Source organism: Augochlora pura, chromosome 1 (assembly GCF_028453695.1).
Source record: "Augochlora pura isolate Apur16 chromosome 1, APUR_v2.2.1, whole genome shotgun sequence".
Taxonomy (NCBI): domain Eukaryota; kingdom Metazoa; phylum Arthropoda; class Insecta; order Hymenoptera; family Halictidae; genus Augochlora; species Augochlora pura.
Window position 1 is genome coordinate 7,135,896 of NC_135772.1, and position 16,640 is coordinate 7,152,535.

Sequence of the window (16,640 nt, forward strand, 5' to 3'; positions counted from 1 at the left end):
AAATGTTTGCTTTATTATAAGTGTTTATTAATGATCTCATTTACCAAAAATTAACTGTATTTTTAACTACATACATTTACAATATAAATATTTCAGTAAAGGTCCATTTGGACTCCCGCTTTGAATATCGTCATACTTAATTGTATAATTTTATATTCTATATTTTTCTGAATATTGTCATGTGTCATGTATTTAGTTACACATTTGTGAACATATACAACAGTGAAAATGTTATTAACTCTTTATTAATAGAATTTCGCCCTTTTATTACATTGTAATATACATAATACATGTAAGATGAATCATAATATGTGAAGTCATATGTATAAAACGATAGTGTGCGTCCGGTTTTTCAGTGCGCTAATGCGATAAATTATAGGGATGTAATTTCTGACGTTTGGGACATCTGTCGTTTCTAAATTCTAGAGCTTTTTATTCTCCCAATTCAAGAGGGGCGGACCAAACCCAGTGGGTTCTAGGCTGTGTTCACACAGACGAGAAATGTAAGTCATCTTACTTTACCTGCCTTGCAGTCTCACTCTTTTCTCGCATCCGTATGCCTGCATCTGAAACAGGTGGCACGATATTCAACTTGTACTTTCCGCTCTAAATGTATCCTACATATGCTTTAAATGGGTCTTAAATGAGCCCTAAATTTGCTCTAAATACTCTGAAAGGAGAAGAGACCAACCTCCAAAGGGGGCGGGCATAATACAAAGGGCGGTGCCTTTAGAGCCCCCCCCCCCCCTCCTTCGTGATTGGCCACGCCAACTTTGGGGTTGGCACCGCCTATTTTTGTTTTTTCAAATTATCATTGTCCTGTAATAAAAGAAATTCTGAAAGTTCAGGTTCTGTCTTGCTCATTACTTCGAACATAGCCCGAAGTCGTCGCCATTGCTTTTCGTTACAAACTCGTAAACAAAGCGGCAAATTGCATTTTTGTAAGAAAAAAGTTACTTCCAGTGAACTCAGTAACTTCTCATACAATAATGACAGATAAGATATCACATTTTGTTAATAAACACGTCGTCAGTTTGAAGACTTTTCGGATATCGAAGATCGATTCGAAAAGTTTTTACATGTTAGCGATTCAAACAAAAGTTTATTCAATGAAAGTGATGTTAGTGATATCGAGAGCTATGATAGTAGACAGTTTCAGTAACTTGTTAGATGGTTGTTGACTTTCTTTAAAAATAACATTTATACATTAAATAGGTCGCATTTTGAGCAAATAAATATCTTTCAGAAAAAAATATGAATTTTACACTGTTCACTTGTAACATTCTTTCATTGTCTCATTATCGTAGTCTGCTCAACTTGTTGAAATATTCCCTACAAACATACACATTCGAAACATATCTCAATATGCATTGAGCATCGTTCGCAAATTTGCAGGCGAATGTGAAAAGTATAGACAAAAAGAGCGAGACCTCAAACACGATAAACTGAGTCGGCTTTGGTTTCTGTCCCGTCTGGACATTCATCACATAGAGCCCGCTGGTTTTATTCTGTCTTACACATTCGTTATTTCCTCTCTTTGTTATTGACTGTAGATGGCAGCACTGTTTAACAATGAATCGTCAGCCAATCAAAGCATAGCAATTCGCTTCCTCTTCTCAATACAAGAGCTGCAGTGCTCCCGGATATGGTTTCTGAATAGAAAGATTACGTACTGTATGTAGTAGAAACTCTGTTGGTAACATGTATATCATGCAAGTGGCATTAGTGGCACCATGTTTCTGATGATGATAACTTCATATTCATGTGAGTATATATTAAGTAGTAACGGCGCGTACAAGTTTCGCAAATCGTTTCTTCTTCGTTCAATTATTTAATGTCATTTAATATAAATAAAATGCGATCTTATAACTTAGACTGTTGCACATTTGTATTAGTCTCCGAGTACTATTGCAAAAAGTGGTTACCGTGTTGCTCTGTTTAAATTTCAACTAGAATTTACAAATCTCTTTGTGAACGATAAAGCGAGTTGTTCATACTAACCTGAAGTGAGTGGAATTTGTTTAGTGTGCGCGCGTATATTTGCGAGGAGAAAAGCAGAATTTCAGCGATCTGTGAACAATGGCAAGTGGGTAGAGAAGTATAAAAGAAAACGACGAAGATAAGTAGAGAAAAGCGCGATGTCGTTCTCACTGATAATTGCGTCTATGTGCACGCTATGACGTTGTGTCGAGCACAATCGAGCAGGAAAACAGACTGGATCACAAGACTGTCATATTCGTGATGGATTTTAAATAAACATTGACGGTAGAAAGTGTTGTTTAGTGCCAATATTGGAGCATATACATATACAGTCGTATTGTTATCGATGGACGTTGAAGTTTACTATTTTATTGAAGTTGCAACAATAACAATTTTGTTAACTGTTTACAACATTAATATAAATAATGCAATTTTAAGATTTTAGTATTAATAACAAATTTAAACATATTATACCCATCATATTGAGATTTTTAGATTTTGTGCTATGTAAGAAATATTGTAAATTACAATTAAAAGTCATTCAGTTTATAATTTTGAGTTTAAAATACTTATTGTAACATTGAAGTATTTATTTTAAATTTTAATGTAAAATAAAGAAAAATATTAAAAGTGAATGTTATGTTACTTTGTGAACATTCATACTTCATTGTTTTGCCATGGAGCCTATTAAAACACAAAGAAAATGAAGAAAAACAGTTCGTTTTGTACGTTACTGAAATTTAAACAAACTGAAAACTAAATTTTAGTCACGTCACATACATAATAATGCGACTGTGAACATATGCATGTATACACACTTGTATATGTAGATACGAATATGTGCAGGTATGTGCAATTATATATATGTACAATTTTGTCTCTCCAATTGTCTCACAATTCTGCAAGCCCCATGCGACATTAGGGAAATCTGAGAAAGATCGTGTTTATTCTGATTGGTTACCGATTCGCTGTTACAATAATGCTGTCCTCACGGGCATAAACAAAAAGAGATAGTGGTGAGCGAGTGGGCACAATAATCAACATAATATAATTTGTCTTGCTCTTATTGTTCATAACTTTAGGACGTAGCAGTAGCAAATGCTCGCATTACAAAACGGAAATATTATAAAAGGCATGTAGTTAACTTACATATGTATTGTTATCCGGCTTCGCACATGAAAGTTTGCTTTGGTTCTATCTTCCTCGTTCATCGGTTTCTCCCTTTCTCGAAGAATTGCGCGCTGTTGTATGCGCAATGAAATAGTGGGGATAAGTATCGTGACGCCGGAGAGACCGCCGAGACGAGCGCGACATTGGAGAGGCAATGTGGTACTTGATAGGTTTTTCGCGTACTGTGGGATCTATGAAAAAGATTCACGTGGGGGACCTGTTCAGGATTCGAACTCTGATATCGTCTATACGAGGCAAGGGTACTATATAGTGTGCCATCGGAGCCCTACTGTTCTCTCTTATTTTTCCGGGTCTTTTCTCTGGCTGGATTCGCCCATAGGAGGCGCTCGGAATAATCAGTGCGAAGAAGAGCGTACAAGTGAAACGATGTTGTAACTAACGGCCAAAATGGAAGAGCAAAGCGTTCACAGCAGTATCAGTGATATAAATAGTGAAGAGGCAGTTAGAAGTGAGCGTAAGTTCGTCAACGTTATCGTTTTTAATACCACACTTGTTGGGTTAGTGTTCATTATTAGTTGATACGTATAAGTTAGCCAGCAGGATGAACTAACCCTACCTCACTCTTTATCAAAACTCACGCGACAATACTCGTGTCTTATATCTGTCACCTATCCTAATCCATATATAAATTAAGATTTAATATCCGTTACCTTCGCCATGTATTCTTGTATTATGTTTTGAACTTTACGCGGGAGGAATATCAACGGTTCCTTATAAATACGGCCTTGACTTATTCTCCAAAATTACGTCAGAAATGAATAATTTGTCACTTTGAAACACATTCATATACTTGTTCGTAGGTCACTATAGTTTCATTTCATGTTTTCACATACAGTATTTTTAATGTTTACATTAGCGTTATTTAAAGATTAATAGATGGACATCGTGGAAAAAATATTATGTAAAATATTGTTTTTTTCTTTATTTTCTGTACTTACGGTTTTATTGTATGCACTGATAATCAAATAATGAATAATATATTACTTAAGATATTTAAGGTCCAATATATCTTTGTTTTGTTTTGGCTTAGTCATTATCTATGAGGTATTTAAAATATGAAAGTAAAAGGTACAAGGGGGTTGTTTGGTATCTATTGTGATATGTAAGATTAGATATCGGATAATAGGTGTTTATTGCATTCATTGTTTGTGAATTTGAAAGGACTGACCCTACTATCACAACAAAATTAGTCATCCTTTATTATTTTAATTATAATTTAGATTTAATAGATGATACTCCATATGTTATTATTAAAATAAAATATATTTAATGACTGTTTTATAATTTGTTATTGACTTTTTCCAATATAAATTATTTGGTTTTATATATTTGAAGATCTTTAAACAAATTTGGAGTACTCCATATTAATTTGAAACAATTAAACTTATTTTTTAAACAGTATTTAATTAAAATTCAATTAATGACATAATTTATAAAATATTATTAACGAATTTATTACAATAATAATTATAATTTATAACATTCTAGTCAAATATTTTTTATTTGACAGCTGTAATTATTCCACGTAAAAAGCGAATATGCTTAATTGGTGCAGCTGGAGATGATCCTGCACTTGGTGCTGCTGCTCAGCAGTTTAGTGTACCTGTCCTTAAATCAGAAACTGGTTTAGAATATGTAGAAGATACAACGTATTGTACTTATTTTATATTAAAACAGTTTGAGGGACCTGAATATGATGCTCTTCATAAAAGTGCTCATAGGTTTGTTATAATTTGCTTCATATATTTTCTATTTTGTAGAAAAACTCATCCAAAGAATCCGATTTTTAATTATTGTAATTAATAAAATTTTAGAATTTTGGGACCGACAGCACTTTTGCAATTGGCAGAAAGAAAGGACACACTACCTAGTATTAACAGACCTATGTATACACAAGCTATGGTAGGCATGGTGGTAGTATTTACTGGATTTAGGAAAAAGGATGAATTGGTTAGTATTAAGCTTTAAATTTGTATTATATTATAAAATATAAATACAAAATAATTTCATATTTCCCTTATATTTATAGACCAAATTGATCAACATGATTCATAATATGGGTGGAAGTATTAGAAAAGAAATGGGTGCTAAAGTGACACATCTCATTGCTAATTGTTGCGGTGGAGATAAGTATAGATATGCTGTCACATTTCGGGTACCAGTAATGTCTATTGATTGGGTGACAGCTTTATGGAATGCCAAAAACGATATTTCCATTTATGGAAATAATGAAGAACTGGTAATATTACCATCCACAATAATTACGATACGTTTGTTTTGATTATTTTATATATTCTTCATTTTTAAAAATATTTACTAATATATCTTTATATGTTATTCTAAAAATTGATTTGTTATGTAGATCACTACTTATAAGCTGAAGCCATTTTTTGGTGCAAAAGTATGTTTCTTTGGTTTCCCCGAAGAAGAGAAACGTCACATGTGTGAAGTTTTGCAACAACAGGGTGGAGAATCTACTGAAATTGACGATCCAAATTGTACACATGTAGTAAGTTATAAGTAAAATATTTCTCATCTAATGCATATTATTTTCAGTGTATAACACGAATTTTTACATTTAATAGACAAACACTTAATATATAAATGGTCATTATATTCTTTAGGTAACAGATGTAGGAAGTGGTGAATACAAGAAACGCAACAATGCTTTTGACATGCTATCATACACTAATAATCCGAATTACATTCCACACTATTACACAAAAACGAAACCATTTTCCTTTACCTTTTACAATCCATATACTAATACTATTCCTAACACAAAAACAGGAAATTTATCACATACCTGCAGTATTAATTATGCGAAAATGCCAACGAAATTGAACACTAAATATTTTTTGCATGGTTTGTCTTCTTTGCCACAGTACTTAGACCATAAAGACAGTAAATTTAATTATTCCAATTCAGATAATATTAGTCAAGACTCAGCTATTTATATGGATGATAATTTCTGTGATGGTACCAATTTACCAGATGAGTCTTATATGTCTGAATTTTCTACTCCACAAGCAGATTCAGGCATTGATATGTCTTCAACAAAGAACTCTTACACCAAAACTCAAACAAGAGGTTTAATTACATCAGAACATTCTAATTTCCCTGCAATACTTACAACATTGGACATGCATTCTATATTTTTATCTTCATTAGCTAACAATGCAAAGAAGACAGAAGATATATCTGATGTTTTATGTGATAATACTGGCAATGAAAATGTAGAGTATGAATCGAGGCCATATAACTTCAAATCTTCTACACTCTGTAAAAATAGAACAATTCCATATACAAACAATCACCATTTTGATGCCAAGTCACAATTGTTGAAATCTTGTAAAAATGCACAATACTTGGAGAACTCTCTTTTTCTTAATCGAAAAATTATAACTCCTAGACGGTATATTAAATGGCGGAAAGCAAAATCTTGCGTTGCTATTCATAAAATAGACTCTCCAGACAAAATTAAGTTTAAAAAAATGTATTCTCACCCTAATTTATTTAGACGATTTGATGAGGAACTTAATGATTCTCTTTTACATAATCCTTTAACACCAATGACAAAGAAAAAAAGTTTTTTGAATACACGTAAATTGAGTTCATCTATGTTGTCAAAGCTTAGCAATATAAATTTGCCAATGTTTAAACAGTACATAGTTAGTCCATCCAAAAAGATTCCAGAAACTTATCCGAGACAGAAATATACTCCTTTGCCAAGTCCTCTTCCTGTACCTGCAAAGGTAGCAAACTTATCGAGTACTGAATGTGATTTGAGAAGTACATTTACATCTTGCGGAAAATGTTTGAATCTTTCTTCTAAAACTTGTGATTCAAAAGATGATTACATAAAACGTGACAAATCAGAGGACACACAATTATTCTCGGTACTTTCACTTTTTTAATTGGATTATGTGGATGTGAAGAAATTATAAAACGTAGGATTTGGAAGGGAAATAGAGGGTATTTATTGATAAATGTTTTTGTTATTTGTAGTTTATACATATTTACTGGTTTAGCATAGAGTAGACTGTTCTACCTTTGTGATGTCATCCTTGTGTCGTGCTAAACTGCATATTTGCAGATATGTTACCGTTAACAGTAATCTGATATCCTCATATTTGTACACATAATAATATTTTGTTGTTTTGTATTATTCTAATTCTTCTGTTAGATTATTGGTATAAAAGAAACTAAAATGTGTATTAACATCCGAAAACTGTAAATTATTGAAAAATTATAAATTATTCTTATTTTAGGTTGTGGATGAATCAAATGTAAATGCATTACCGGATTTAGCTTCTGTAAGAGCTCATATTGTAAAAGCTGAATGGTTTTGGACATCTGTTCAAAATGAGGGTGCGGCTGATGAGAAGGAATATTTATTTGAAGATGTAAGTGTATTCAGATTATTGTATAAATTTATCGTTTAATAGTTGATTTTATGTCCAGTATTTGGAATCTGTTCTATCGCCAACGATATCATCTAGACGTGATAGCCAACAAACAACAACTCCAAGCACAGCATCTACAAGACGAAAACGTAAACGATTAGCAGAAACATTGTCTAGTTTGGTTCAAAATGGTGCAGATTCACCAGCTCTGCATAAAAGGCGAAGCAGTATCAGTGATGCTGGTCTTTTGAGTGTTAGTGGAAGTTTTCTTGACTGCACAGCAAGCCCAGATAAGCCATTACTTGATGGTGAGTTCTTTAGTTTTTAAGTAAATTTCAAGCTTCTTCTATTATTTAATTCTTAAAATGTAATATTTCCAAAACATCACATTTCTTACAATTACTGACTGAATTTAACATAATCTACTTAATCTTTTTAACTGTCAAAGTATACATCTTTCCCTTCTTTTGTGGTTCATTTATTTTGCTTAGTGGATTGGTATATTTTTTTAATTATTTGCTTTTTATCAATATTATTATACTAACAATGTACATAATCAAAATTATTGAGTTTAATCCTGCTAACAATTATTAAACATTTATATGAACCATATCAAGGGGAAGATAATATAAATTTGAATTATTGATAACTACCAGATATTCCAGAAGTGGAAGCTGTGAATACTGATAGCTCTAGAAAGAATTTATCACCACGTCATCAAGTTTTCTTAGAGTTAGTGCAAACTGAGTCAAATTATGTTGGCATTCTCAGTACAATTATGACAGTAAGTGTATCTTTATCGTGTCTTATGTTAGAATACGCAGTAAATCAATACATTCAACTTTTTTCAGCTGTTCAAATCACCATTAGAAGATCTCATAGATACAAGTGGCGAATTGTTAAACGGTACAGAAGCTAAAATTATATTTGGTAATTTTCCACCCATTTATGACGTTCATAAAAAGATGTTAGAAGAATTAAGATATAGTGCAACACACTGGATGGAGGACATTAGTATAGGCAATATATTTCTAAAGTTTGCACCAGACCTAGTCAAGGCATATCCACCGTATGTCAACTTCTTCGAAAATACAAAGGAAATGCTCGATCAATGTGATCAAAATAAATCGCGATTTCATGCCTTTTTGAAGGTTTGTCAGACAAAACCTGAATGTGGTCGACAAAGTTTAAAGGAGTTATTGATCAAACCAGTACAAAGGTTACCCAGTATTAGTCTATTATTAAATGGTAAGTACTTTTATTATTATTAGATACTTAAGTATAATCCTACTGTAATGTTTCTATGATTTACTACAGATATCCTTAAACATACAAGTAAAAATAATCCTGATCACAGCGCGTTGGAGTTGTCAATTAGCAGTATTAAGGAAGTCATGACATACATAAATGAAGATAAAAGAAAAACCGAAGGCCAATTAGTTATGTTCGACATTTTCAATGAAATTGATAACTGTCCGCCGCATTTAGTTTCATCACATCGATCATTTATTGGTAAATGTGATGTGATGGAACTCAGTGAAGGTTTGAGCGGGCGTGGTGATCATTTAGTTTTATTTTTGTTCACTGATACACTCGAGATATGTAAAAAAAGATCAAAAGCTTTCAATTCATTAAAAAGTCCTAATACTGCAAACGGATTACATGCAACCAAATTAAGTCAAGGGAAACCTTACAAACATATTAAAATGTTATCACTTAGTACGATAAAAAAAGTTGTGGACATACGAGAAACTGACGGTATGTTGATTATGTATTATATTTTTTTGAACTTGAAATTTTGGAAAAGTTGTTGAAAGTATGCACTAAATAGTTATGTTTGCAGAATGTCATAAAGTATTTGCCTTAATGGTAAGAAGTAATCAGGAGTTAAAAGAAAAGCTATTTTCATTTACGATTACTGATGAAGAAGTAAATAAAACAAATTATTTACGGACTTTGTGTAGACAAATGGCGAATACAGTATGTAAAGCTGATGCGGTAAGTTTTAACATTTTTCCGATTTTATTCGATCTTTGTCAACAATTTTATCTAGTTATGCTTACATGTTAATTACAACATGAGTATTTTTTTATGTTTAGGACACGTTCCTGATAAGTCTTGATTCGCATCAACTTGAAATTGACACAAGTGATGTAGCATTAGGAACTTTAAGTAAAGCATTTAAGTAAGTAGTCAACATTAAATTTGAATTTGCTGTACAGTTTTAATTTTGTAAGTGATTCTATTCCTCACATAACTGTAAGTACATTTTTTATCACAAATGTGTTTATATTGAATAATCTATATACTACGTCTACATTGTTAAAATTACACATTATATTATGATTATAATACTTACAGTTTTGTAGAGATATGTTTCGAAAAGTATATATCTATCTCTAGTTAGAAAGCTCTTTATTATATGCAAGAAAAATGAATACTACTTGATATGTTTACTCTATGAGGATCAAATTTTAAGTGCTACAGGAACGTTTAATTAATTTTACAAAAAAGATGTTGTTTGTAAACTAATTTATTTCCATTTTTTGATGGGTAATAAGGTTAGTAGTTAATAAATTCTGATTACTATTTTAATGAGACATATTGAAAAATTAGTATAGTACATCCGTAATACGAACAATTTTTATCTAAAAAGATGCTTTTATTGAATTATTTTTCAAATATTGTGGAAGGTAATTATTTATGGAAATTTGAAGATTTTCTTTTACTTTTAAAATATTAAGAACATTGTTTTATAAAAAATTGTTTCATACAGCTTGTAGCTCTTATATTGCATTATTACTAAGTTCTACTAAATTATTGGTATATTCTTCAGTTATAGATTTTGATTACATACATATATTACTCTGATGATAGAAATGTAGAATTAAGTTTTTTTATCGAAAACTTTCTCAAATAGTTTAGCATGTTCTTCATTATTATGTACACGCAAATAAATTTGAGAAACCTTTAATGTAACATGCTTAATCAAATAAGATTGCATTAGGAATAAAGTTATTGCATTTTTACATATATTTTTATGAACAGTATACACAATTAGGAAGGGAAAAGTTATTTGGTGCTCTAAACTGTTTTTCTCCTGTATTGCATGTTAACAAAAAATAATGGGGCGACGACTCGTTTGGTTGCAGGAGCCTATTTCATAATTTTTACCTGGAGTATATGGACCCGTATGTGTTCCTACTCAATAGCATGTGTGAAACCACGTTACATGTCCCACTACCGTCAGTTTTCGCACCAGGCTGATTATCTTTTTTTTATTTGCTTTGATCCTTTGTTCCTTGCTTGCACAAAAAGTGATCCAATTATATTTTTGAACATCAAAGTTTATATTGTTAAATAATTTCAAAAATGGATAATTTGACCAGTTCAAGCGTAATATAGATTATATCAGCCTGTTACAGATTATTAATATTTTATGGATAAGAATCTCTAACGTTATGTTGAGTTAGATATTCGTACAACTTACAAATTTATTTATACACCTTTGATTTACAGACGATAAAGTGTATGCCTAAAAATTGTTTTAATTCAGCCCTATTTACACGTTTTTATATATTTGTAATGTAGATTGGCACTTGTGAAGATCTTTTTGATAGTCCAGCATGTAAATATTTAGTAGTCTATGATTTGGCTTCTGCATGTTATGTTCAAATTAACAATTAAAACATAACATTTACTTGAACTGGTTTTTCAAGGTTTGGGGTTTCTTTTATTTCACGTTTGCTAATTCCTTTGGTTACCAGAAAGTTTATTCCCTTCTATTTAGTATACAAGATTATAAAGTAATTAAATCAAAAAGGATTGTTATATTGTTGTTGATCTACGAATGTAAGAAAGTTTCAGTGGGGAATAAAGTTTCAGTCGAGCATTAATTTTTTCTAGGTTTATAGATCAAGTAAATTTGTAACGAATATTTTTCTTCAGGTTTGCATCTCGTACAAGGATGAAAGTCGGCAGAGCGTTTAGTTTTAACAAAACCCCAAGCAAACTGAAAAGAGCGATGTCAACAATGATGTCACCATTTGGATCAACAAATAGTCTGACTCCTGCAAGTCAACAGCTAGCACAGATGCGGCTTGCTAGTTGCAACAATATTAACGTTAGTTGACTGTTTATTATGCATGATGTCTGCTGATCTATACGCTTATATTTTCTTTGAAATATCTCCTTGCTTACTTTCGTTTCACGACGGGAGAATGTTATTTCTTGAATATAGTTTTTTAATATGCGTTTTCTTTCGTAGTAGAAACCGCTTTAATGCATGGCTGCAAAAATATTCGTGCTTTTAATTAATGACATCTGTTTGCTCACATATATTGGTAGTATAACATTATATAAATATTTGATACATTGTATTCTTGCCTATTTTCCAATATTTTAATGAATTAACATGTTCCTTCTTTTTGATCGCATAAAAGCATCACACAATTCTAATCAAAAGATCAGTTCACTGTATACACGTACATTATAATATATTATTTCCTTATGATCATTTTAATACATTGCTGGATTTTTTTATTTTATGAGTTTACATTGATTCATCCATAGTGTATGTCTTTTTTTGCCATATTTGTTTCGGTACAAGGTCAATTATAAATTTCATGCTTATGACAATACAATGTTAATGGATAAATTTTGATTCTTTATCACGTAAGTATGTTGTAGCTGCGTATTTTATTGGAGGAGTATTAACTTATGAAATGACGAACGAATCAAAAACAAATTGGAAATGCTATCCTTTTAACGTCTTCTCTCGTGAAAGGGAGTAGAGAGGAGGATTGCTAGAGATCTACTTTTCAACAGACAAAATTCGTTTTAGGAACGTGATGTCACGCAGTGTTTCGACTGGATCAAAATACTTCGCGTCACAATTTAGATAGAGAATTCTATATTTCTATACCTTGTTAATGAACAAAGCAATATCTCTAGCATGGATTCTACGACTATTAAAATTGTATATTTTTACGAAGTTAACCTTGCTTTTACAGTGGCATTTATAGCACCAGATATTTACTTTTCTCTTTCTTTTCTTTTTTGTTTCTGTTATAGCTTTATGTAGCAAAAAGCTCAATTAGGCTGGATCCCATTTTATTGTTTTCTTATTTCCTCTTTTTTCGTAAAATATATTTGCACTTAAAAAAACTATGTATACAAGCATTTTTCATTACACCTTTTTAATTGCATGTTCTTTCAATTATTTTTTATTTGTGTGTATTTTTTAGATTAGTTAAATTTGAATGTTAACTACTGAATCTTGTTTGTTTGTTTGTTATACATTTCTTGTCGTAATAATTGTGCTCGTTTTATTTTTCTTGAATTGCTCTAGGTATTTTTTTATACTGTGTACATGATAACAGGATAAATATTCATATATCTTTCCAGGAGCTGGGTAATGGTGGTTCAGGCTCGCCATCTAGAGATGATGTTCTAGTAGCTCCCATGTCGGTTCAACCGACACGAAAGGCCAAATGCAGTTCCCTCAGTATGGCTTCGTTAAGAAGGTTGTAATTAGTATGTCAAAAGCAATGCAATTTTTTCTCTTGCTACTATTGCATAACCACATTTGGTCATCTTGCCCATTGTTATTGTGCCTTAAATTTCTTTCATTTTGTGTTTATTCATCTTTTAAAACACAATAGTTAAGAGATCCATATACGTAAATATTCTTTGCACAGTGATATAAACATATTAGTACAGAGATGCATAAAATCATTTGATTTTGAGTAATTCTAAAGACTGGATTGAAATTTCTACTTATATGTACATTTCAAATAATGTAAAGTAATTACTACTAAATAGAATGTAAATGTGTCGCAGAAGTTTATTAGTTCATTTGGAGAGACTCAAATGAAGAGTTATGAATAACATGTCGTAATTTATGTTATTGGTAAAATACTCATATTTGGTCAGGAAAAGCCTTCCACATCCATTGTAAAATTTGCACATTTTTTCAAGTACAGTATTCTCTGTTATTTACTTTCGATTATATTTAATGACATTCACTCATGTCGATCATCATGTGTATATACATTTTTGAAACAGAAACGAAATTGATGTGTAATGTTTTTTGCAGTTTATATTGTACAATATAATTGTTTCCAATAACTCTTCTCGTAGGATCATGATTATTTTTAAGTATCTAACTAGTGTCTTAAACCATTGTAGAAACGATACTAACAATGGTGACTATTAGCATTACTTATGTGGTCATAATAACAACTAATTTAATATGTAGCTTAACTAATGCGTATTTATTTAACGATTTTAGGTTTCTATTATATGCAGTTTGTATTCATAAACTGAACATCCTCGCTTGTTACATTCTTTTGGTTTGACGCAATACAATACTTGTATTTAGTGTTTTTTGTCAATATTTGTTTTGTATTTAAATCTCTTCACCAACTCGATCTACATTTTTTAGATAAATTTTATTTCCGAATACTATGCAAAACATGCAATCGAATTGGAACGTGTTTAGTATTTGTTTATGATAAAAGAGTTGGTGTAGTTTTTTGTGTTCTATATATATTCATAGTCATTTTGACGTTGCTTTGTTTATCCTCCAGAAATTGTTCAGAGGAAGTCATGCAGGACAAATCCGATCTTTGAACTACAGGGCTTAAGTAATACGCAAGTATGTTGTACCTACTTATTTGGTGTCAGTGAATGGTTTATGCGAGACATTAGGGAGGCTGGGATACATTGAGGGGAAGATAGAAAATATTTGCGCAAACGACAGATGAAAGATAAAAGATATCTGTCAATTTTCTAAAACTGGAGTTCAATTTTCTACTTGCCTTGTGCCAACAGAACCATGTGTGTTTTATAGAGAAAATGTACATTGCCATTTATGCTTTAAAAAGCTACAATTATATTATGTATATTATGTATATTAACGACCTACTGTATGTAATACTCTACCAGTCGTTAATTTTTATACATATGTAACATTCGAATAATTCAAGCTCTTGTCTCAGGGAGACAAACGGAATTGGATGTACAATAAGGCAAAGAACATTACATTTCCAGTGCTGTAATACATACACCGTTTATACAAACTGAAACTATACATATATATGTACATACGTATGCACACATATACATGTATATGTATACATATACATTTTTGTGCCATTGTATCTAATTTGATAGATATATTTAGAGTTTATTACAGTCTCTCAAGATAATTCATAGTTTTTTGAAGAAAAAAAACGTGTGAAGATAATTTATTAAATTAATTGTAATTGTATATTTCTTATCTAAAATTTTATATATTAGGTTGGTGCATACGAGATGTCGTATATTAAAGTGAATGTATGAAACTGCATATCTTTTTTCAAGAACAGTTTATTAAATCTAAATATACTCCATTTGCTTCAATACACTTTTCCCAATGAGAATTTAGAGACATTCTGATTTTTAAAATCAATAAACTCTGATATGGAATTTTTTATACATAACCGATTTTCATTATTTTAAACATTTAGAACAGTTTTTACAGGCTGAACAGTATGTAAATGAAGACAGTTCTTTACGACAAACATCTATGCATTAAAATCTCGTTGGAGAAAAGTAAATTGAAACAAATGGATCATATTTTGACTAAAAAATATGCAGTTTTATATATTCATCTACAAATTCGACATTTCATGTGCACCAACCTAATAGTTGCCATGTTTGCTACAATTTCGATTTTTCAATGTGAGCTACAACATGAAATTATGGCTGCATTATCTTGTTTATGCTTATATTATTAAAGATAATTATTTTTCGAAACTTTTCAAAATGTGATGTCATAAAAAATAATTGTGAGTTGCAGTATGCTCATCTCTTTTATGATACAATGTACATGCATAAGAGTAAGATTTGTAAAGAGATGGTAACGAGAAGATGAGAAGACAGATTTTGAACATGTGAATGTCTCAATACTTGTTTCTTTTACATATTAAGCTATTCAATATTTGATAGTTGCAAAAAGCCATAGTGTACTAGCATTACATTATTGTTACTGTTTTTTTTTAGATATTCAATTATACGCTTATAGTAATTGCTGACTTTTTAAAGATATACATACATTAAGATACGTAATTTGTCATTTACACTACAAGCTATTTTGATGTCCATACTTTTAGGATGTAAATGTTTATATTCTTATTGTATGTGAAATATGTTACATTAATTTGACTGTCCGTCTAAAATAATCATATAATTGTTTACACGTTGTTTTGAATCATATTAAACGTACATGTGATGTATGTTTCAAAGTTTCTTTGAGCATTCAAGTGTCGTGAACGTTTTCTGAAATTTATACGACATGGTATAAAAGAAAATCGCTATTTTCGTTGTTATAATCGTATAGATGTAAAATAATTGTTTCTGAGAAACACATTACTTTACATTCAGGCTGGATGAAAAATCGTAGTACAGCCATAGAATTTTTTTATCCGAGGCTTCGTTTTCGAGAAAATCGTTAGAATCGAGAAAATAGTTAGATTAGAAAATAGTCTATGTATAGTACGCAAAAAAATATTTGTATATATTTCAGCTCAGTGAGCAGTCTGGTAAGCAAACATATCACAACATTTGAAAAGTTGAGGAAGAAAATATTATTTCGTACTTTCAACGTTAATTACAAAATGCTCACAGTTTCTTATTTTGATTGTAAATATAATTTCTTGAAAACACATTAGTTTTTCCTACATTGTACATTATTTACTAGTGATAATATCAATAATTATAGTATGACAATATTTCTTTTTATTTTCCCGTTTTCTTTCACGATGTTTGAATTTCTAGAATTAATTAATAGAATTAATTTGTGCCAGCATAAAATAAACCATCATAAATTTTTAATTATTACATTTTCTTTCTCTTCCACATAGCAGATTACAATTTAAAATTTGCACGCAAAACTGTGATTGGAAATTTCGATAACAGAGATTCAAGAAAAAATCTTTGGCAAAATGATGAACTAAACAAATTAAAATACAAAGTTTTCAGATATTTTATAGGTACATAACATTTTGTAAATAAATAAAC

The 16,640-nt window shown here is 30.8% G+C and overlaps 1 protein-coding gene and 1 long non-coding RNA gene across 7 annotated transcripts; one reads left to right on the top strand and one right to left on the bottom strand.

The window, feature by feature from the left end:
- Positions 1-101: 101 nt before the first annotated feature.
- Positions 102-16,349, top strand: Pbl (epithelial cell transforming 2 pebble). 6 transcript variants are annotated; one of them, XM_078182717.1, is made up of 17 exons: positions 102-503; positions 3,491-3,625; positions 4,682-4,892; positions 4,986-5,121; positions 5,201-5,410; positions 5,534-5,680; positions 7,443-7,577; positions 7,636-7,885; positions 8,234-8,361; positions 8,429-8,825; positions 8,895-9,335; positions 9,421-9,575; positions 9,677-9,762; positions 10,730-10,822; positions 11,526-11,700; positions 12,984-13,102; positions 14,168-16,349. In XM_078182717.1, exons 2-17 carry the CDS (start codon positions 3,559-3,561, stop codon positions 14,208-14,210), a joined length of 2,793 nt encoding a protein of 930 aa, XP_078038843.1. In that variant the 5' UTR covers positions 102-503; positions 3,491-3,558; the 3' UTR covers positions 14,211-16,349. The 6 variants fall into 6 exon arrangements, with proteins under 6 accessions (XP_078038843.1, XP_078038861.1, XP_078038814.1 ...); XM_078182735.1 differs by lacking the exon at positions 102-503 and adding an exon at positions 5,796-7,070 and having other exon boundaries at positions 1,639-3,625; XM_078182688.1 differs by lacking the exon at positions 102-503 and adding an exon at positions 1,655-2,826 and having other exon boundaries at positions 3,376-3,625.
- Positions 428-2,132, bottom strand: LOC144471100 (uncharacterized). Its single transcript, XR_013494218.1, has 3 exons — positions 2,002-2,132; positions 692-1,652; positions 428-566 (listed from the first exon to the last, which is right to left on the bottom strand). It is a non-coding gene; the product is annotated as an uncharacterized LOC144471100 (long non-coding RNA).
- Positions 16,350-16,640: the final 291 nt, after the last annotated feature.

Coding starts and splice junctions, on each gene's coding strand:
- Pbl (XM_078182735.1), top strand. CDS start 3,559: ATGGAAGAGCAAAGCGTTCACAGCAGTATCAGTGATATAAATAGTGAA. Junction 7,071..7,442: donor AGGACACACAATTATTCTCG/GTACTTTCACTT, acceptor TTCTTATTTTAG/GTTGTGGATGAATCAAATGT. Junction 8,826..8,894: donor TATTAGTCTATTATTAAATG/GTAAGTACTTTT, acceptor GATTTACTACAG/ATATCCTTAAACATACAAGT.